Source organism: Boleophthalmus pectinirostris, unplaced genomic scaffold (genome assembly GCF_026225935.1).
Source record: "Boleophthalmus pectinirostris isolate CB_2022bp ecotype Guang Dong unplaced genomic scaffold, ASM2622593v1 HiC_scaffold_20, whole genome shotgun sequence".
NCBI lineage: Eukaryota > Metazoa > Chordata > Actinopteri > Gobiiformes > Gobiidae > Boleophthalmus > Boleophthalmus pectinirostris.
In genome coordinates this window covers 4502290-4524873 of record NW_026571153.1, presented here as the reverse complement: position 1 = coordinate 4524873, position 22584 = coordinate 4502290, and the positions used below count along the sequence as shown (strand labels likewise).

At 40.5% G+C, this 22584-nt stretch overlaps 1 protein-coding gene across 1 annotated transcript in view; it reads left to right on the top strand.

Annotated features, from left to right (window-relative positions):
* Positions 1-22584, top strand: part of nrxn2b (neurexin 2b) — a 1850542-nt gene that overhangs the window by 1693607 nt on the left and 134351 nt on the right. Inside the window, exon 18 of the mRNA XM_055156806.1 lies at positions 6417-6588. Coding sequence (XP_055012781.1) covers positions 6417-6588 — 172 coding nt within the window. The remainder of the gene's footprint in view (positions 1-6416; positions 6589-22584) is intronic.

Sequence of the window (22584 nt, the reverse complement as noted above, 5' to 3'; positions counted from 1 at the left end):
TCTAAAACCAGGTCTAAACCCAGGTCTAAACCTTGATTTAAACTAGGCCTAAACCAGGTCTAAAACCAGGTCTAAACCTTGATTTAAACCAGGACTAAACCAGGTCTAAACCAGGACTAAACCAGGTCTAAAACCAGGTCTAAATGAGTACTAAACTAGGTCTAAACCTTGATTTAAACCAGGACTAAACCAGGTCTAAACCAGGTCTAAACCCGGGTCTAAAAACAGGTCTAAAACCAGGTCTAAAATCAGGTCTAAACCAGGACTAAACCAGTTCTAAAATCAGGTCTAAGCCAGGACTAAACTAGGCCTAAACCAGGTCTAAACCAGGACTAAACTAGGCCTAAACCAGGTCTAAAACCAGGTCTAAAACAAGGACTAAACCAGGTCTAAACTCAGGTCTAAACCAAGACTAAACTAGGCCTAAACCAGGACTAAACTAGGCCTAAACCAGGACTAAAACCAGGTCTAAAACCAAGTCTAAAGTAGGAATAAACTAGGACCACACCAGGTCTAAAACCAGGTGTAAGCTAGGTCTAAAACCAGAAATAAAACCAGGACTAAACCAGGTCTTAAACCAAGTCTAAACCAGGACTAAAACCAGGACCAAAACAGGATTTAACCAGGACTAAACAATGCCCCACGTCCCTCTTTGGTCTGTGGACATGTGGAAGTGGGCTGCCAAGACCTGGATGAAGAGGAAATCGTGTCTGCAGCTGCGGGAATTTGTTTATTTTCTTTTTTCCCGTGTTGACGTTTTTGTAGCGTAGATGTAATTAGGCAAATCTCGGAGAAGTGACAAAAGATCTCGGAGTTTGTGGATATTTTTGGGACATTGAAAACAGATTTAAAAATTTTTGTTGACATATTAGATACATATCGAGGAAATTTTGGATATCTAGTGTTTGAGTGTACTCAATTTGACTGAAAATTTGTGAAAAAATTAAAAATTTCACTTTAAAAAAAGTACATAACAAAAAAATCACTTCTAAACGTTTCAATCAAGTCTTGTTATATAAAAGAATGGAATGTTTGGTACTAAACCAGGTCTAAAACCAGGACTAAAACCAGATTAAAACCAATTCCAAACAAGGACTAAACCAGGTATAAACCCAGGTCTAAACTAGGCCTAAACAAGGACTAAACCAGATCTTAACGAGAACTAAACTAGGTCTAAACCAGGTCTAAAACCAAGACTAAAACCAGATCTAAACCAGGTCTAAAACCAGGACTAAAACCAGATCTAAACTAGGTCTGAAACCAGGACTAAAACCAGATCTAAACCAGGTCTAAAACCAGGTCTAAACCAGGACTAAACCAGGTCTAAAACCAATTCTAAACCAGGTATAAACCCAGGTCTAAACTAGGCCTAAACAAGGACTAAACCAGATCTAAACGAGAGCTAAACTAGGTCTACATCAGGTCTAAAACCAAGACTAAAACCAGATCTAAACCAGGTCTAAAACCAGGACTAAAACCAGATCTAAACCAGATCTAAACTAGGTCTAAAACCAGGACTAAAACCAGATCTAAACCAGGTTTAAAATCAGGTCTAAGCCAGGACTAAACTAGGCCTAAACCAGGTCTAAGCCAGGACTAAACTAGGCCTAAACCAGGTCTAAAACCAGGTCTAAAACAAGGACTAAACCAGGTCTAAATTCAGGTCTAAACCAGGACTAAACTAGGTCTAAACCAGGTCTAATCCAGGACTAAAACCAGGTCTAAAACCAAGTCTAAACCAGGACTAAACTAGGTCTAAACCAGGTCAAAAACCAGGGCTAAACCAGGACCAAAAACTGGACTAAACCAGGTCTAAACTCGGTCTAAAACCAGAATTAATCCAGGTCTAAAACCAGAACTAAAGCCAGGACTAAACCAAATCTAAAACCAGGACTAAAACAGAATTTAACCAGGACTAAACAATGCCCCACGTCCTTCTTTGGTCTGTGGACATGTGGAAGTGGGCTGCCAAGACCTGGAGGAAGAGGAAATTGTATCTGGAGCTGCGGGAGTTTGTTTATTTTCTTTTTTCCCGTGTTGACGTTTTTGTAGCGTAGATGTAATTAGGCGAATCTCGGAGAAGTGACAAAAGATCTCGGAGTTTGTGGATAATCTGTGTCTTTGTTTTAAAAAAGGTACAATTCAAAAACACTTAGGGAATAAAAGAAGATCTAAAAGAAACCAAGGTGAAAAGATCTTACAAGACACAATCCTCACAAATGCTGCAAGGTTATACTTTGCAAGATAAAATGTATTATTCAAACTGACTACAGAGTAAGAACCGCGCTCAAAACACGATGTCTTACTGGAAAATATGAGTTTTATCAACAAAAACAGCTTTTTTTTATACATAAAGTCACGCAACAATTTTTAAGGTGAGACTCTGCAGGTGAACAGGAAAAAAATGGCAGAAAAAACGTGAAAACTCGAACTACAAAAAAGTATATATTACAAATTAAGGCATTTTATGTGTTAAAATTTTGCATTTTTTGGGAGATTTGTGTAATGAAGCGTCACGATAAATCACTGAATTGATTTTTTCTTACCCGTCTAGTATTTTCCCACGACAGTACAAGTGTGTTTTTAGTTTGAGAGAAGAACTCGGCCTGTTTTGGACGAGGAAACAACATTATAACAACAAACTGTAGATGAGGGTCCACAACCTCCCATACGCCCGAGCGCCACGTGGACCAGGTGCTCACGCCTACGCCACACAGACCACGACTTTAAACTAAAACTAGAACTAAAACCAGGACTAAACCAGGTATAAAACCAGGACTAAATCTGGACTAAACCAGGACTAAATCTGGACTAAACCAGGATTAAACGAGACCTAAACCTAGGACTAAGCCAGGTCTAAAACCAGGACTAAACTAGGTCTAAACCAGAACTAAACCAGATCTAAAACCAGGACTAAACCAGGTCTGAAACCAGGACTTAAACCAGGACTAAACCAGATCTAAAACTAGGACTAAACCAGGTCTAAATCCAGGTCTAAGCCAGGTCTAAAACCAGGACTAAAACCAGATCTAAATCTGGTCTAAAACCAGGTCTAAAACCAGGTCTAAACCAGGTCTAAAACCAGGTCTAAATCAGGACTATACCAGGACTAAATGAGACCTAAACCCAGGACTAAACCAGGTCTAAAGACAGGACTAAACCAGGTCTGAAACCAGGACTTAAACCAGGACTAAACCAGATCTAAAACTAGGATTAAACCAGGTCTAAATCCAGGTCTAAGCCAGGTCTAAAACCAGGACTAAAATCAGATCTAAATCTGGTCTAAAACCAGGTCTAAAACCAGGTCTAAACCAGGTCTAAAACCAGGTCTAAATCAGGACTATACCAGGACTAAACGAGACCTAAACCCAGGACTAAATCCAGGTCTAAAACCAGGACTAAAACAGGTCTAAGCCAGGTCTAAACCCACGTCTAAACCAGGTCTAAAACCAGAACTAAACCAGGTCTAAAACCAGCTCTAAACCAGGTCTAAACCCAGGTCTAAGTCAGGTCTAAAACCAGGTCTAAACCAGGACTAAATCTAGGACTAAACCAGGTCTAAACCAGGTCTAAACCAGGTTTAAAACCAGGACCAAACCAGGATTTAACCAGGACTAAACAATGCCTCACGTCCTTCTTTACGTCTCTGGTTCGTGGAAATATCGTCGAACATAAAATCATTTGAGGACCACAGCTGTAAATCCCAGAATCCTGTAACACGGCTCCTTTAAACGTTACAGTACTGGGACTAAATTCTCCGATTTTTACCCCACTCTGAAATCCTCCATCTTGGACGATCAAGAACGACCTCATCGCGCCGCGGCCCTTCTGTCGGCGGCGTTCGGCGTCTCGCTCGTGGCTCGGCTGCTTCCCGCCGTAATGCCGTAAATGACTTTGACCTTTTCCCGGAGACGGCGGACGGAGAAAAGGATGTGGAGCCCGGGCCGGCGAACAGAGGGAGTGGGCGTGTGGCGGTAATAAACGACAGAGGCGGTGGGCGGCGGGCGATGCTTAATAGAAGACAGAAGGGAGGGGTCAGCGGGGGTCGGGCGCTCGGCGAATGCCAAAGGTGACGCGAGCCGGGAGCGCGGGCCGGCTTCATTAGCGAGCTTCTGATGTGACGTACGTATCGAGTGGAAGCTAATGATGCAGCGGAGAGAGTAATTACAAGATATGCTCGTATTAATTGAAAAGTCTTTACGCCCAAGCACGGTTTTCAGAGACTCCGGCTTTTACGTGTGTCGCTGTGTAATTAATATAACTATCAAAATAACTTTGAATTTTAAAAAATTCAAAAAACAAAAACTGACTGAACGGAGTGAACCAGGACTAAAACAAGTATAAAACAATTCTAAACCAGGACAAAAACAAGACTAAACTAGGACTAAAACAAGACTGAAACAGCACAAAAACAGGACTAAACCAGGACAAAAATAGGACTAACCCAGGACTAAAACAGGACTAAACCAGGGCTGAAACAGGACTAAAATATGACTAAACCAGGACTAAAACAAGACTAAACCAGGGCTGAAACAGGACTAAGATATGACTAAATGAGGACTAAAACAGGACTGAAACAGGACTGAAACAAGATTAAACCAGGACTGAAACAGGACTAAAATATGACTAAATGAGGACTAAAACAGGACTGAAACAGGATTAAACCTGAATTGAAACAGGGCTAAACCAGGACTTAAACAAGGGTAAATCAGGAGAAAAACAGGACCTAAACTAAACTAAACCAGGACTGAAAGAAGAGTAAATCAGGACAAAAATAGGACTAAAACAGGACTGAAACCAAACTAAACCAGGACTGAAAACAGGACTAAACCAGGACTGAAACAGGACAAAAACCAGGACTGAAACAGGACTAAAACAGGATTAAAACAGGATTAAAGGTGACGCGAGCCAGGAGTGACGTACGTATCGAGTGGAAGCTAATGATGCAGCGGAGAGAGTAATTACAAGATATGCTCGTATTAATTGAAAAGTCTTTACGCCCAAGCACGGTTTTCAGAGACTCCGGCTTTACGTGTGTCGCTGTGTAATTAATATAACTATCAAAATAACTTTGAATTTTATTGTGGTGAATCTGTGTGACATTTGTTGATTCGTTTTTCAAAATAAAAGCAAAAATAAGAATATTAAAAAAAAATTATTTGTCTCCATAACGTATTTGTTTTTGATTTTGTGTTTAAATGATTAGCGGGAAAAAAACAAAACAAAAACTGACTGAACGGACTGAACCAGGACTAAAACAAGTATAAAACAATTCTAAACCAGGACAAAAACAAGACGAAACCAGGACTAAAACAGGACTGAAACAGCACAAAAACAGGACTAAACCAGGACAAAAATAGGACTAAACCAGGACTAAAACAAGACGAAAACAGGACTAAAACAGGACTGAAAACCGAACTAAACCAGGACTGAAACAGGACTAAACCAGGACTAGGACTAAAACGGGACTGAAAAACCAGGACTAAAACAGGACTGAAAACACCAGGAACTAAAACCAGGACAAAAACAGGACTAAACCAGGACTGAAACAGGACTAAACCAGGACTAAAAACAGGACTAAAACATGATTAAACCAGGACAAAAACAGGACTGAAACAGGACTAAACCAGGACTGAAAAACAAGACTAAACCAGGACTGAACTAGGACTAAAACAGGAATGAAACAGGATTAAAACAAGACTAAACCAGGATAAAAACAGGACTGAAACAGGACTGAACTAGGAGGACTAAACAGGACAAAAACAGAACTAAACCAGGACTAAAACAGGACTGAAACAAGAGTAAACCAAGACTGAAACAGGACTGAACTAGGAGGACTAAAACAGGACTGAAACAGGACTAAACCAGGACTAAACTGGTCTCAGTCCTGGTCTTGGTCCCACTATTTTTCAGTCTTTGTCTGGGCCAAGACGGTTACAGAGAAGTTAACAGCCGATAGAGCTTATGAGATCGTTTTTCTTCACTAGTTTTGCCAAAGTTGCTGTCGTCAGCTGAGTGGAAATAACGTCACATCATTTCCGCAGAAAAAAAACAAATGAAACAAATGAAAATGGTCACAGCACAAAACAGCACAAATGAAATAAAAATGTTTTGTATGATTTTCTGCTTGTTTTGAGGCTATTTAACACACCAAACAGCACAAACAAAGCACAAAGTATTGACACCATTTTGGGACATTTTTGAGCATTTTGAAGCTTCCCGGGGCCTGGCTGACCACAATTTGACCTTTAAAAGAATTGTTAATATCTCAAAAACTAAAGCAGCACAAACGAAACTTTTTACAGCACAAAACGGGCATGAACGATTGACATACTTTTTGTGTTTTCCGCTACCACTTCTGTTTTCCCGTGTTCTCGTGCGATCTAACGTTTTCTGTGTACGTCTTTGTCTTGCAGGAGCGGGGAAAGATCGGCGTGATCTTCAACGTGGGAACGGACGACATAGCCATCGAGGAGAGCGCGGTGATGGTGAGCGACGGCAAATACCACGTGGTGCGGTTTACGCGCAGTGGTGGCAACGCGACGCTACAGGTGGACAACCAGCCCGTCATAGAACGTTTCCCGTCAGGTAGGAGCGAGCGCCCGAGCCAACGTCTGCTGTTTGAGAAGTGATTTAACACTGTTTATGTCGCACTTTGGGGAGAGAATAAAGCACAGTAAAGTCACTGACGAACTGCTGAATAAACGAGAAATATTCACTCACATTTAAAAGTTTGGACTCACCCTCTCAGTCAATGTTTTATTTTCTGTATGTTTACGACTTTCTGCGTTTTATACACGCAAAAAAGACACCAAATATATAAATGTTAGTCCTGGTTAAATCCTGGTTTAGACCTGATTTTAGTCCTGGTTTAGTCCTGGTTTAGTCCTGGTTTAGTCCTGGTTTAGACCTGGTTTAGACCTGGTTTAGTCCTGGTTTAGATCTGGTTTAGACCTGGTTTTGGTAGGGATTTTAAGCCTGACTTTAGTCCTGGTTTAGACCTGGTTTAGTCCTGGTTTAGACCTGGTTTTAGTCCTGGTTTAGCCCTGGTTTTAGTTCTGGTTTAGACCTGGTTTTGGTCCTAGTTTTAGTCGTGGTTTAGACCTGGTTTTTGTTTTGTTTTAGTCCTGGTTTAGCCCTGGTTTTAGTTCTGGTTTTAGTTCTGGTTTAGTCCTGGGTTTAGTCCTGGTTTAGTCCTAGTTTAGTCCTGGTTTAGACCTGGTTTTAGTCCTGGTTTAGTTCTGGTTTTAGTCCTGGTTTAGTCCTGGTTTAGTCCTGGTTTAGTCCTGGTTTAGACCTGGTTTTAGTCCTGGTTTAGCCCTGGTTTTAGTTCTGGTTTAGACCTGGTTTTGGTCTTAGTTTTAGTCCTGGTTTAGCCCTGGTTTTAGTTCTGGTTTAGTCCTGGTCTTAGTTCTGGTTTAGTCCTGGTTTAGTCCTGGTTTAGACCTGTTTTAGACCTGGTTTTAGTCCTGGTTTAGTTCTGGTTTAGACCTGGTTTTAGTCCTGGTTTAGTCCTAGTTTAGTCCTGGTTTAGACCTGATTTTAGTCCTGGTTTACGTTCTGGTATTGTTCTGGTTTTAGTTCTGGTTCAGTCCTGGTTTAAGTCCTGGTTTTAGCCCTGGTTTTAGTCCTGGTTTAAGTTCTGGTTTAGTCCTGGTTTTAGTCCTAGTTTAGCCCTGGTTTTAGTCCTGGTTTAGTCCTGGTTTAAGTTCTGGTATTTTTCTGGTTTTAGTTCTGGTTCAGTCCTGGTTTAGTCCTGGTTTTAGTCCTGGTTTTAGTCCTGGTTTAAGTTCTGGTTTAGTCCTGGTTTTAGTTCTGGTTTAGTCCTGATTTTAGTTCTGGTTTAGTCCTGGTTTTAGGTTTAGTTTAGTCCTGGTTTTAGTCCTAGTTTAGCCCTGGTTTTAGTCCTGATTTAGTCCTCGTTTAGTCCTGGTTTAGACCTGACTTTAGTCCTGGTTTAGACCTGGTTTAAGTCCAGATTTTAGTCTTGGTTTAGTCCTGGTTTTAGTTCTGGTTTAGTCCTGGTTTTAGTTCTGGTTTAGTCCTGGTTTTAGTTTTAGTTTAGTCCTGGTTTTAGTCCTAGTTTAGCCCTGGTTTTAGTCCTGATTTAGTCCTCGTTTAGTCCTGGTTTAGACCTGGTTTAAGTCCAGATTTTAGTCTTGGTTTAGTCCTGGTTTTAGTTCTGGTTTAGAGGTTCAGCCCACGCAGCGTAAACAAGTCAAAAACGGCGACGCTCCAAACTATGAGAAGGTTTTCAGAACGCCGTGATCAAAAAGTATCGGACTGACGGTGTGACTGTACAACGTTACGTCCCTACAAATTAGCCACCCTTAGCTTTGTCAAAAAAATATTTAATCGCATTAGTTAACTTTTTTCTTCACTAAATAATTCTTGTTTTATACATTCGCTGTCTTCTCTTTGCATCTAAAATGTCGTAAGTAATAAGAAACAAACATTGAGCGAGACGGTGTGTCCAAACTTTTGACTGGTGTCCAAACGAAATGGCGCGACGAACATTTAAGCTAACGTTAAATGCTAGCGCTAATCACTAAACGCGCCATTATGGATATGGAATTACCTGACGACTTTTTTTAATTCTGATGTTACATAACGGCGCTTTATTCATCTCCACTGTGCTCAGATTATTACCGGTTGTTCAAAGGAAGACGTTTTATGGCTGGCCAATGCTAAACGCGGCTCTGTCAGGCACTATTTCATAATACAAAAATTATTACGCCACTAATGGGTTTTGCTCTCGGGCTGCGAAAGACAATTAAAATAATTTGTTTTTGCAACATATTTCTGGCCTTGGTGTTTGCGGTCCGGAATACAGAGGAGTGAAGCCCGTTGGAGTCTGAAATAAACCGAGCGAGGCCTTCAACGGTCAATAAAGATTTGAGTTACAGACCATTTTCTACAGAATTTCAGATAAATATTTGATTTTTTTTCAGTCTTTTTGTGCCTTTTTTGTTAAACATATCAAAGTAAATGTTAGAATGAAATGAATTCTGTCACCATTACCGGAATTCTTACAGTTTAACTCTTTCCCACATGAAGACGACGTTTGACGACCGCCCTTGTATCTTTAATCGTGATCATGATTTGGCGCCGCTTTAGAGGATTTCGAAGCTTCCCGGGGGCCGGCTGACCCTAATTTGATCTATAAAAGAATTGTTAATATCTCAAAAGCTAAAAGCAGCCGCAACAAAACATTTTACAGCACAAATGATTGACAGTTTTTGTGTAGTTGTGCGTTTAATGACGTTTTTTGACACCTCCGCTACAGACGTGATTTGACGACCATTAGAAACGGTTTCGGTTTTTCACATGTAAACGGAGGCTGCGATAGGTGGGGGCCACAACAACCCACACTAAGCTGACCAATAGGATTCAAGGAAACGTTTTCGCCGATTTTTCCCAAAGTTAATTCGAAGTAGTGACGATTGTAGCTTCCGGAAAAAACACAACACGGAACACGAGCAGTGGAAAGATTGTGGCGCATAGTTTCAGAAATATGAGGAGCAGACGTATTTTATGGTTAAGTTTTGAATAAGTGATGATGAAGTTGATTGTAGTCAGTTAGTTTTGCTCAGTAGTTCACTAATGCGTCGTCGTTCGCCTTTACGTTTTCATCTTTCTTCCCTGGACAGTTGTGGATAAAATCTTCAGGGTAGAATGTTTATCCTTTGTGAACCTTGTTGGTTGAAGATTTCCACAGATATTTTGCCATAGAAAAGCATTAACGTAAGTGAAGTTCACTCGACATCGCTGCACTTTCAGCCATTGTAAAAAAAAAAAAAAGGTCTATACTGAATTATAAATATTACTTTCTCGAAAGGAAGTAGTCCGTTTTTTTTTCTAGAGCAGTGCGGCGGGTTCCAACCTTTTTTGTCTTGAGTACCTCTTTATCGTTGTCTCACACTCTTGAATACCTTCCAAAATCCGGTACCAGAATCTTAAGTCATTAATTAAGTGTTTTTAGTACAATGCTGATTATAACTATGATATTTTCTTGTTCTAATAAGGATGTAAAATCTACTACAAAGAATAATTCGCATTCAAATACCATTCAGGACAGCCTTTCTTTTAAATCCGAAATCATTCCAAGTACCCCCCGGCATGTCCTTGCCTACCTCCAGGGGTCCCCGTACCCCTGACTGGGAAACAGTGTTCTAGCGCAGCCAAAGAGCTACTTATTTTACCGGTTACAAGAAACTTTTTATTTATTTATTTGAGACAGGGACAGCACACAATTTTCGCATTAACCTTGACAGGAGAGATGTATTGTACATCAGGTTGTAGCATCAGTGCTAACTTCCACCTGTAGTCCCTGGACAGGTTCATTGATTGATTGTATTTAACTGACCTTGACTATCAACCGTTCTGGAGACCTGTAGCATGTTTTTTTTGGGTTGATGGGGGAAACCATCCAGACACAGGGAGAAACATGCAAACTCCACACAGAAAAGCCCTGGGTGACCTGGGGATCGAACCCAGAACCTTCTTGCTGTGAGGCATGAGTGCTAGCCACTCAGCCACCGTGCCGCCACTGAGCGTAGGAAAGCTTTAGATGGGGAACAGTTCAATACCTATAAAACATAAACCTTTATCTATACTTAAAATAAGAAACAAAATCAAAACAAACTTATTCCACTGGTAGATAATTTTACTTGTCAAGTTGAATCGACTCAAATAAAGTCAAATGTTCATTTTAACTTACTTAGATATAGATTTTTCCAGTCTATTTAAATGAAATATTTATATTTATATTAAAATTATGACGTATTTACATTTGCCGCAGAATTTCCGTGACATCAACGCACGCGCAGAGTTCTGTAGCGCAGTTAAGGACAGAAAAATGTCTTATGTTAAAGTACGAAAAGCTGACAGAGAGTGCCGAGTTTTCAAAGAACAGTGGACGATCGATTGTTTTTTATTCAGTGTAAGGACCGTGCGGTTTGTCTGATATGTAAAGAAAGTGCGGCGGTTTTCAAAGAACATAATCTGCGTCGTCAGGGTCGTACAATGCTGTTATACGACCGACCCGACCGCAGCCCTCAGAGAAAAAAGTTTGGTGACCCCTGCTTTAAGAAATAGATTGTGCACCGTTGCAAATCACGTGTAAGAAATTAGGATTCTTACAAATCTAGAAACAACCTTGCCTTCTAATATAGGATCATTTCTTTTCTTTTTTTTAAAACTCTGATCTGTTTCCTCCGTTGAGACGTCGCCGCGGCAGAAGTCCTACATCTAGGTCGTAACAGTCTTTCAACTTTAGTCACCCTCTTCTCCTTCTCCGCTTGTCTTCGTTCGTTTGGTTCTGTCACTCTCCCCCTCTCGCTCGTCTCCGTCTCGTGGAAGTTTTTTTTTTTTCGCTTTGCCGACGCACGACATCCCAGTTTCCCCCGGACGCTAACTGCAACTTTCAAAACAAGATCTTCAAAGCACACAACCCCCGAAAATAGTTCCGAGCGCGCATCCAGTTCTCATAAATGAATCAAAAGCATTATTTCGTGACAGTCTCTTTGGCTTTCTCGGAACTGAAGACGCGCCGACGGGCCTTGGGCGGGTAAACAATCGACATGTGAACTTACAAACAACAACAAAATAACGCTTCGGAAGTTCGCGAAGGGAGCGAGAGATTTGCAAAGACGACAAATAAAGAGGTTAGAGAAGAAAGACAAAAACTGCAATGAAAGTGGATTGTTGGATCAAGTATCGCGTCAGGAAAGTGTTGTGCTTGCAGATTATAGCTACATTAAAAGCTCGGCACACGTTGTTTTTCGTGTATTTGAGTAAACTGTGTCTTTACCAGTACAGATATTTTGTAAAAGCAGCTCTCGAGGTCAAAGTATGTCCACTGTGTGCTGTCGGAATCTAAATATGAAGCGTTTTATTGATCGATAATAGTCAGAAAATCTTGAACTAGCCTATTTTAAACGTTTCGCAGTGGTCCAAAGTTGTTCTTCACTTACCATACACATAAAAACCATCCGAATTATTCACCACAATGAGTTTTAGAAGCAGTTTGCACAATATTAAAGCACAACTAAGTAACTTTTAATGATAGAGCTCCCCCTGCAGCTCCCAAATGACTGTACACTGTCAGGAACATTACTGATATAAACCAATATCATCACACAAAACCATATAATGTTGCTAAAAAAGTTTTTCAAAGAGACGTCAGAAGCTTCAGATTCCATGAACATATGTATTTAATAGGCATGTAACGGTACACAAAAATCACGGTTCGGTACGTACTTCGGGTTTTGAGGTCACGGTTTGGTTCATTTTCAGTTCAGTTTGGAAACAAAATGCAAAACCATTTGCTTGTTGTTTATTTGTGTTTTTATTAAAGCAATTTCTTTTAACATTGTACAAACGGGATAATAAAATAAATGCAGTGATGCTTGGTAATTCTAATAAGTAGGCAAGGCAATTTTATTTGTATAGCACAATTCGCACACAAAGTAATTCAAGTAAAATAAAATATTCTCAACAAAGCAACAAAGGTATGAAATATTATTATTTCAAAAGTAAAACGCAGCACTAACAGTTCCAGCATGAAGTTTTACTCAATCTTCAGATTTTTGGTCAGAAAAAAACAGGGGACTGCAGAGATTTCGTGCCGGCGAAAGGCGAAGTCAAGGCGGGGGGGCAACTGTTGTCAAGGCAGCCGCCCTAACTATAAAGCGCTCCAGGAAACACTGCCCCAATTACGGGAGAGTTCCCTTGTGAATATTAAAGAGCCGAGTCTTCCGTGTAGCAGCACATGTTGTGGCGAAATGTAAACACACACATATTAGACGAATTCACTCGTGCACAGCCCTGCACCGAAATGAACGTCCTGGATTAAAAAGGTTTGGCAGAAATATACGCACCGTTCACAGGGATCAGTCATCACAGGAACTTGCAGAGACATTTAACGAGGTTTTACCATGTTACTATAGAACAGAGTTTGCCAACAACAACTACAATTTCAACCACACACTTCCTGATTCCTAGACTGTAAAACACTTTATAATTCGATGCAGACAGTACACGTTGGACTAGGCCTGTCACGATGAAAACTACATCGATTTATGGTTGCAGTATATGTTGGAACTATCATTTTTGAGTTTGCCAATTTTCATAGTGGGTACTTTTTCTTAGTACTAGTCAAAAACGTAGTTATTTTACCTGTTCTGCGATTAGATTTGAGCTGTAAAGGGATGTGTAAATAACTTCTATGACTCATTATAGATAGAAAATAACGACTAAAATGTTTTATTCTGCTGTTTCCTTATTGCAGTTGGTGTTTTTTAACCATATTGTACATTTAGAATAGTTTTTTGAGGGATAAAGCTTAGTTTTTTTTCATTTATTGTCTTTATTTTCTTCCGCAAGATGACAAATTTTTGAGCTGGGGCAAGACATTTCACTCAAACATGTGGAAAACAATTAGAAAGTCGCTTTAACCATGACTCAGTAACAGTAAAAGGATTCAAAAAGTAGGCCTACCCCAAGCTTAAACAAAAGGCAAACATCTGTAGAGCTAAAACAGGACAGAAGCACCGTCCAAAGCTCCTTGCAATCCCAGAGAATCGGAAAAAAAAACACACGAAACAACAAAAACAATCTGGATTGTGGCGGATGTTGTGACTGCAGTGTTATTTTCGGGACCAGTTCCAACTATTGTTCGACGTTCCGAATGGTTGGCTGTAGTCAAAGGGGCCTCTCATTTCCATCATAATAACTGGAGAAAAGAGTGCAGAGTCACGGGGCGCCGCGCTGATGCATGCCCCCTTCGGTGAAGCGGTGCCAGGCTGACGGATGACTGGAGAGGGCACCACTTCCGTAACGCCAAAACAAAACCAGAATATGGAAGACGGCCGGGACAAAGGGAGGATTGGGTTTCGCGAGTCTTTATATCAGCTCGGGGCCTCGGAGTTTAAACTCTATAATCGCTCCTAAAGATGTTTAAATTTGTCTTGCGCCTTTACGGATGCGGTGCTCAGAGTTTTTAACGATCAAATTTTTTACACGCCGCTTTTCCACCTTCAAGGCAAAGCGTTTTACATCCAGGAATTATAGACTAAGGGAGTGCGGCGTCACCCATAAAGGACACAGGCCAGTGGTTTTACGGGCGAATTTGGAGCCGAGTTTCACCTCTACGAAAGTGCGAAAGTGCAAAAGTAAGCAGCTAATTGGTCTGTCGTTTATGTTCATATCTTTATTTACGTACAAAATAGCGAAATAAAAAACCCAGGATCATTTAGAGCGGGTTAATACGAATATTTTAACACCAAAAATGACAGAAACAGAGAGAGTGACGAATGTTTCTCAGTGGTAAAAGAATTGGAACCAAAGTCGATGGAGCCAGAAGTTAGCCCATGTTCACTTCCTATTTAAATCGTGGCAGGTAGCAGGTTATTTATGTTTATTTATATACACATTTTATGCAAGGAAGCACTCACAGGCCACGTTTACATGATGTTTTTTAATTCTGAGTTAAATAGTTCTGAATTAAAATATTGTCTTTCGAGTTTACATGGAAATATTAATTCTGAATTGAGGTTTACATGGAAAACTCGTCAAATCGTCTTTATTTAATTTCGTTCAACGTCTGGGGGTGGGGAAGGGTCCTGATTGGACAGAGACACGAACGTATTTACGTCGACCGGAAGAAAACACACACTTCAGCTGCTACCGGCTTTTCTGTCATCTCGGTTTGTCGTTACGCCACGGACACAAACACCATCCAAACTTTTTCCTCAGTGGTTCCGATGATAATTGCGCAGAAGCTGGAGAATTCTCTCATCACACTTTACGTCTGTCGGCGGAGGAGGAGAAGGGAAGAGTGTCGGAGAAGGGAGGAAGAAGAAAACAAACTGAGTCTGAGGCTGCTCTACCTCAGCCCACTCCCTCATCCCGCTCACAAATCCAAAGAGACAGTACAAAGCCAGGACTGGTGGAGCCGGATCGTCCGGATCACATCAGAAAGGCGACCCAAAGAACATGCGCTGAATGACTGGAATTATTTTTAAGAGGAATAAACGTTTACATGATCGAGGAATAAATTAATTCAGCTTTAAAATCAGAACAAACCACCCACTTACTTTGGAAATAAATTTCATTCTGAATAATTTCATTACGAATTAAGTGTTTACATGGTCTTTTTAAAGCGGAATACATTTTTAGATATTATTATTTTCAGAATTCAATTTTATTTGTAATTACCGTGTTTTCCAGGCTATTAGACGTGCTCTTAAGCCTCTAACCGCATCAAAAAACGACCGCGCGCCACAATCCAGAGCGCCCCATACACGAATCCACTCGGGTGTCCCAGCACGACTTCAGTAAACTACAAAGCCGCATCACCCGCAGAAAACGCAAACGCACACGGAGCAGACAGCGACCGCACAGAGAAACACACCCACAGACACACTCGTCACTCCACGCCGACGAGGAACGGAACGGAGGAACGAACCGAAAAAGCGAGCGCGACGTGCCGCTTCTAGACACGACTGAACAACTGAGTCACTGCGAACACGCCGACAATCCGTTGGTCCCAGACAGCACCCTCCCTACACGCCACAACTGAACAAAGCCCAGAGTCACCGTGAACGACACAAACAAACAAAACCACTCACCCATCACACTGTTGTGTTTCATTTAAAGTCCCACGTGGTTTATTTGTGAAAAAAGTTCGAAAATAGACCTTTTAATGACAGTGCGCCTTATAATCCAGAGCCCCTAATAGCCCGGAAAATACGGAAAAGCTCTCACGTAAATGTGGCAACACAGTTAAACACACGTTCATACAGTTTTGCACAGACACAGTGTGGGTAAAGTGTCTTGCCTAAGGACACAAACACGGCATTCATCTTTGAGAGCTGGAACTGCACAACCAACCTGTGTCCCAGTGAATCTGAGGTCTAAATATAAGTCTGCATCAAAGTTTAAAGTCGGGCAGCTCAGTTAATCACAATCAAAACAAAATTACAATTATCATTCTGTAAATTTTTACGTACCATAATTTAAATAATATCCCGTGTTATTCTGCATCAAACCTGCCAACACTGTAGTTTGCGCTGAAATGTGATTCTTGTGTTAGTTTGTCAGCTCATATTTCAATCTTTCTGGCAATTATTCTCGTGTAAAATGTGAACTTTGAACAGAATCTCATTATAAGATCTCAACGGGGAGGGCACGGCAAAACAAAAACAGCCATATGGAAGAGGGCCGGGACGGAGGGAGGATCGGCTTTCACGATTCTTTATATCAGCTCGAGGCGTTGGAGATTAAACTGGATAATCGCTCATATAAATGTTTAATGCTTTTCATAATTAGTTTTCGTCTGAAGGTTGCTTTAGTATTGCTTAGGTTATGGATAATGCATCGCGCCGGGTTAAGGTTGGGTTAAGGTGTATGAGGAAAACGCGTCCTCCGCATTTGACCCGTCCTTCCGTTCTGTCGGGAACACGCTCTTGGACTCACCTCGGGATCGTCGGGTTCGCGCGGGACGGATGAAGGGCGAGAATGACGTTGTTGCCAGGCGATGAAGGATGTAAAACACCTTCACTGATGATCCTTTCCACCTATGAATTGAAAATTACGAGTGTGTTGTGTTCAAGTGCTTTTGTTGTCGTATTAAAGTGAAACATGACAGACTCAGAGTTTATCCTGACCCGTTTCTTGGGTAAAACAGTTTAAAATTTGTTAATTCATCTCCTACAACAACCAAACGATAACGGTATTTTTTAAAAACGACGATAAGTGTAAAAGACGATGTTATTAAACCCCTTAACGCCTGAATTTATATAGATGTACCGTATTTTTCAGACTATAAAGCACACTTAAAACCCTTTAATTTGATCAAAAATCGACAGTGCGCCTTATGTATTAATTCTGATTGTGTTTACTGACCTCGAACTGATTTTCTGTGGTACACAGCGCTCAAAAATCTTTCAAAATGTTTTAGTATGACTTTAGTAAACTACGAAGCCGCACCACTTGATGGATTGTCGGAGCATTACGGCTACTGTAGTCAGGAACATCGCGGAGTAAATTGCAAAGTATAGGTCTGCTTCAACTCAACGCACACTGCCGCCGTCGACTTTGTGACAAAAAGAACACACATATTCCACTGAGTCGTGTTCTTTAGTCCAACAGAAGCTCAGCGCAAGAAAAGAGCTGTTTTTTTCAGAGCTTATAGTTTATGCAAATTAGCCATGTGGTTTTAAGTTTTGCTTCTGTAAAACATAAACAAATGTGCGCAAAGCTGCATTAAACACATTATTACTCAATCTATATTTGAGTCGTCCTCGTAGGAAGTAAAAAAACAAACACATTCACATTCATAATCCACATTTCACCAAGACACGGAGGCAACGCCGGGCGAATTACTCCGCAATCTGCCGATGGATCGTGGACGCCTGGGCTAAAGGATCAGCCTCAAGTAGAACGGGGTATCACTAAGACGTTGACGATACAATACACACCTCGATACAGTGAGCTTTCAGTTCGATACAATATATTTCAAATCGTTTCGATACAGTGCAATAAAAAATAATGGCTAAATCATGGCTGTGATATTAAAAGTCTTCATTAAACCGCTTCCTGTACAAAGTTCATATGAAACACAAACATTTTAATCATCAAAACAGTAAAAATGTCAAATGTGTCACATAAACAAGTTTTCTTCTTCAAAACAAGCAACAAAACAAAATAATTGAGTAAAATATCCCCAAAAAATACTCTTGGCGATATATCGATACAGCAGCCCCCGATATCGATACTGTATCATATCATTAAGCAATACGATATATCGATATTTCAATATTTTTGCACATGCCTAGTCTCAAGTGTCGTCCGTTTCTTTCATTTAATTCTCCTTATAACCCGGTGCGCCTCATGTATGTAAAATAAACAAGGGAATTCAACTTTATTGACATTGTGCCTTATAATCCGCAAAATACTGTATATAAAAAAAGTGTTTTCTGTGTGTTTTTGCCTTTAAGTAGATGGTCAATTAAGTTGAGATTATTAATTTCACTGTAGCAACCAAAAAAAAAAACAGAAATTTGAGTATGTTCCAAATTTACAACAACTAGAAACGAGTGCTTTCCAAAGGTTCCTAGGAATATTTTTGACAACCCTAATCCCCGCGCCAAATCGTAGGTCAGATCTGTGGAGACGTAAGGCCACATTTCAGTTTTTCAAATTGATTTAGCAACAACTTGAAGATTCCAGAGCAAAGCAAAAACATCCCCATTGGAAACGGGAAGAAGAAAAAAATTACATAGCGCATCTTCAACATTTATGGATTTTTTTTTTCATTTTCTTGTTGTTTGGACGAAAAAACCTGCCGCGTAATCAGTCCGATCTCTTGTCTCCATCTCGGCGAGGGACGATCTGTAATGAGAAAAGAGCCGAAGAGCATATCTGTTATTTTGAAAAAGCGCAGACAATCATTGCATGTTGTGGTTTAATTTACCGTTCCGTTCTAACCTTCAAGTCTTTCTAACTCAATAGAAAGTGAACGCATCTGTGGGTCAGTTGAAAATAGAAGCTTGGCCTTTATTGTGCGAGGGACATGCCAGCCACTTCTTAATCAGGGTGTATTGTTGTCCACAGAAGAAGAAGAAAAAAAAAAAAAACGACTGCAGAGTGGTCACACTGGAGTTAGACACAAATGCTACAATAATAATTTTCTGGTGCTGGGTTTGGGATGTTATTGCTCTAGAATTTTTCACAGTATGGCATTAAAATTTATAAATCTTGTCGTAAGAGTGACCAGATTTTCAAAATAAAAACTGGGACATTACGTTTTTCGGTGGTTGGTGATAATAAAATTGTGAAACGAGTTCGTAATTAAGGAAAACTGTCATGCAGAGACCATTTATGACGAACATGAGTCAATATAGTCACATTTTCTTTGTGTTTTGGTCGTTTTTAAGCAGCTTTTCTGTATTTTATCTAAGCAAATTACAATTTATGCTGTTGGCAGGGATCAGACTAGTCAAATGTAGTGACATTTCTTTTATAAAACTGGAACAAATCGCTCATTTTTGATAAATCTGCTGGGACAGGGGACACAGGGCTCAAAATTGGGACTGTCCCGAGTAAATAGGAACATTTGGTCATCGTAGGTCAGGGTCTCCAACCTTTTTTTTTCGGCTGAGCTACCTTCAGAAAAAGAAAATGCCAAAGAACATTACTTGTTGTTTATTTTTCACACCTACCTGTATTTTTCAGACTATAAACCGCACTTAAAATCCTTAAATTTTCTGAAAAATCAACAGTGCGCTTTATAATCCCTTATGTATTAATTCTGGTTGTGCTACCGACCTCTAACAGATTTTCACGTGTCTATAAACAGAAAATGACCCTTACTGGAAAATATAAAAGTGGGCAAGGTTCAAACCCGAGTTACTTCGACTGAATATATATTAAAAGTCCTTTATTGCATGAAAGGATGCCAATGCATTTCGACCAGCAAGATGGTCTTCATCAGGGCAAACTGGTAATTTTCTGTTTATAGACTACTGCTTAGAGCACCTGTACTGCTATTTTTTACTCTTTTAAGACCCAGTGAAGCACTCTACCTCTTTTTCTTCATCCGATTTTCACATATATTCCACTGGGTCGTGCTCTTTAGTCCGACAGAAGATGAACCGCATCAGCGCACAAGGAGTGAGCTGTTTTTTTATCGCTTATAGTTTATGCAAATGAGCTATGTGGTTTCAAGTTTCGTTTCTGTAAAATGTAAACAAATGCTCGCAAAGCTGCATTAAACACATTATTACTCGATGTATATTTGAGTCGTTCTCGTAGGAAATAAAAAAGTCTCAAGTCTCAAGTGTCGTCCGTTTGTTTCGCTTAATGCGCCTTATAGTCCAAAAAATACGGTAATACTAATTGTTCAGGGAGACCAGCCTAATTCATCGTCCGGTTTCACTTCGTAGAAACCGTCTGACCTCGCACCATCAGGATTCGTTCGCTCGACAGTAGGCGGGTACTTTTTTATTTAAAGGTTGTATAATGGATTTTTTAAGGGAAAAGAAATATAGCGACAGTCCTTTTTCAAATGTTGTGCATGCGTGAAACCACCTTCCTCCTCCACAGCCTCAGTAGAAACACCTCCTCCCGCCTCTTTACTCTAGAAATCACTCTTGTTTACAGCCAGTGTGTGTTCAGAATTACTGTCGAAGTGATCTGTTTAGAAATAATTTAGTGACCGACGCGTCAGTTTTTAGACCCTTCGTCTGCTTCATTCGCACCCTCGCTGGAAGGAATCTCCAGGAATCACCTCAGTTTGGCTTTGCTCCTTTTCTCCTCTTTTTCTTTCAGCGACCTCGACTTTCTTTTGCGGTGAACTGGTCGTGGATTCTCGTCCGCCGTCGCAACAAACTTTGTGCGAACTGCGAGGAAGCTACAGTTTTTAAAAAGCTTCTAAGAACCGCTGCATCAACCACATAATCCCAACGCACCGACGAGTCAGTTACACTAGAAACGTAGGGAGTTTGATTGACAACCTAACAGCCAATAGATAAAGAGGGAGCCTAGTTTTCTATCGGCTGATGTTTTTCTGTCCTCACTACGTCCACAGTTGATAGATTTTCATTCTTTTTTTTTTTCGGTCATCATAATTGCAAGGCTGTTGTGTCTCTGTAATGGTATTTTAAACTTTCATTGACAATTTGAAACAAAAAAAAAATCCCCCATACAACCTTTAACCAATCACTATTTGGTCGCAAGTATGTAATGCACCAAATCCCGTAGGAAGAAGAACAGTAACGTCTTTCCCCTTGATGAAATTCACCAAACATTCTCTTTGTTCCGGCTTTAAATCCTCGATCTCGGGAATCGTTGCCAACACAGAATGTACGACTCTTCGCTGATTGTCTGGTGCCCGGACTCGCACTTCTGGGGTTTTTGCAAATCCTCTTTTGTATTCCAATTTCTGACCTAGTCGCTGGAGAGAAATGAAATTGAGCGGAGGCACTAGGTGGTCAACAATAAAATATCTTCATTAATGTTCAATAATGGTCACGCAAACAATTTATTTTATGGTTTACGAATAATATTATTGACTTGGGTCGTGAAAATTTGGGACTTTTAAAATATGGTGTTATGGGGAAACTAGTTGTGTGTCTTATAATTGTTGTGACCACCAGGGGGCATCGGTAAGAATGCACGATGAGAGATGATGGAGTTTTTATGACTTTATTAAAACGTTGAACTCGTGTGTGTGTGTGTGGTCCTGAAACAAACAAACAGAAGGAAGATATATAAATTATAATATACTCTATAAAATAGCTAAACAAACACGTCGGATACAAGCGGTAATAGTAATAATAATAATCTGTAATAATAGCGGACCGCTAGCTAGTACTTAGCATCTAGCACATCTAGCATTTTCTTGAAACATATAACGGGCCCTCGAACACACATTTCTATAATCGTCTACTGCTAAGAACTTCAAAAACACTCTATAAACAGCTTGATGTATATGTGCCTTTCTTTAAACCACTACTCACTTCTTTTATACGCACACGAGACTTCAGACCCACAAGCTCCGCACGACGCACTGAAAACAGCTAAAACACGTAGCGCTGTCAACCAAACTTAAACACGACAACATGTGATTGGTTGCAATATCTGTCAATCAAACATCCGGCTGAAATATAATCTGTCCTTCGACACATATGGGTTCCCAGAAAAAAGTTTGGGAAACACTGTACGCCTTTTTTCCCCGTGTATTTAAACAAAATTTGTCTTTCATTAGTCTGTTCTGTGGTGTTTTTGTCTTATTCCAGCGCACGTTTGCATGATAGTTGTTAGTTTTACAGAAATCGCAAAACTTGTCTTTCAAAGTTGTGAAAAACTCTTATAAATTTGGACCAGTGCAAACTGTTTATAATGAAGCAGCTCTGTTTTTTAAGTTTTTAAGACGGTAATAATCAAGTACAGCTTCTTTAATTGTCACGGTAAAACTGTTCCGTGGATCTCGGGTGCCAGATCCGTCGTCTGAAAACACGGAGTAACGTTTCCCCTCCCCCCGCGGTACTGTCCTGACCCACATGGGGCTGTCTCTGTGGGATGCCCTTGCGTCGGTGAGCCCCGTGTGGATGAGGGGGGCACCGGAGACGCGACAGCCCCAGAACCGCCCAGCGTCCCGGGAGAAGGAACACCGAGGACAGGGACATGAAACAAAAGAGCGAGAGAGGCTGTCAGACATCGAGCTGATTCACAATGCGGAAAACTTTTGGTAGTATTTCTAAAGAAGGACACCCGACGAATATTTGCTCGAAGTTTTCTCCAGCCTACAGGGTCACATCATTAAACGCAGTAAGAGCAGTGTAGGCCTTGTTTGTGTTTTGTTTTTTCCCAAAAGTAGCTTCAAATTAAATTGAAATTAGGAAACTTTATGCACTGCAAATAAAGTAATTCTAGGTGCTTTCTTGGTTTGGACAGAAAAGGAAAAAAAGACATAGGTGATTTTCTTTCTAGGTGCATGATTCTATGGAAACACTAAGTTAAAGTCATACTTCTGAACATTTCCCGTTGAGACAGATGTGTTTTATGTCATACTGCGGG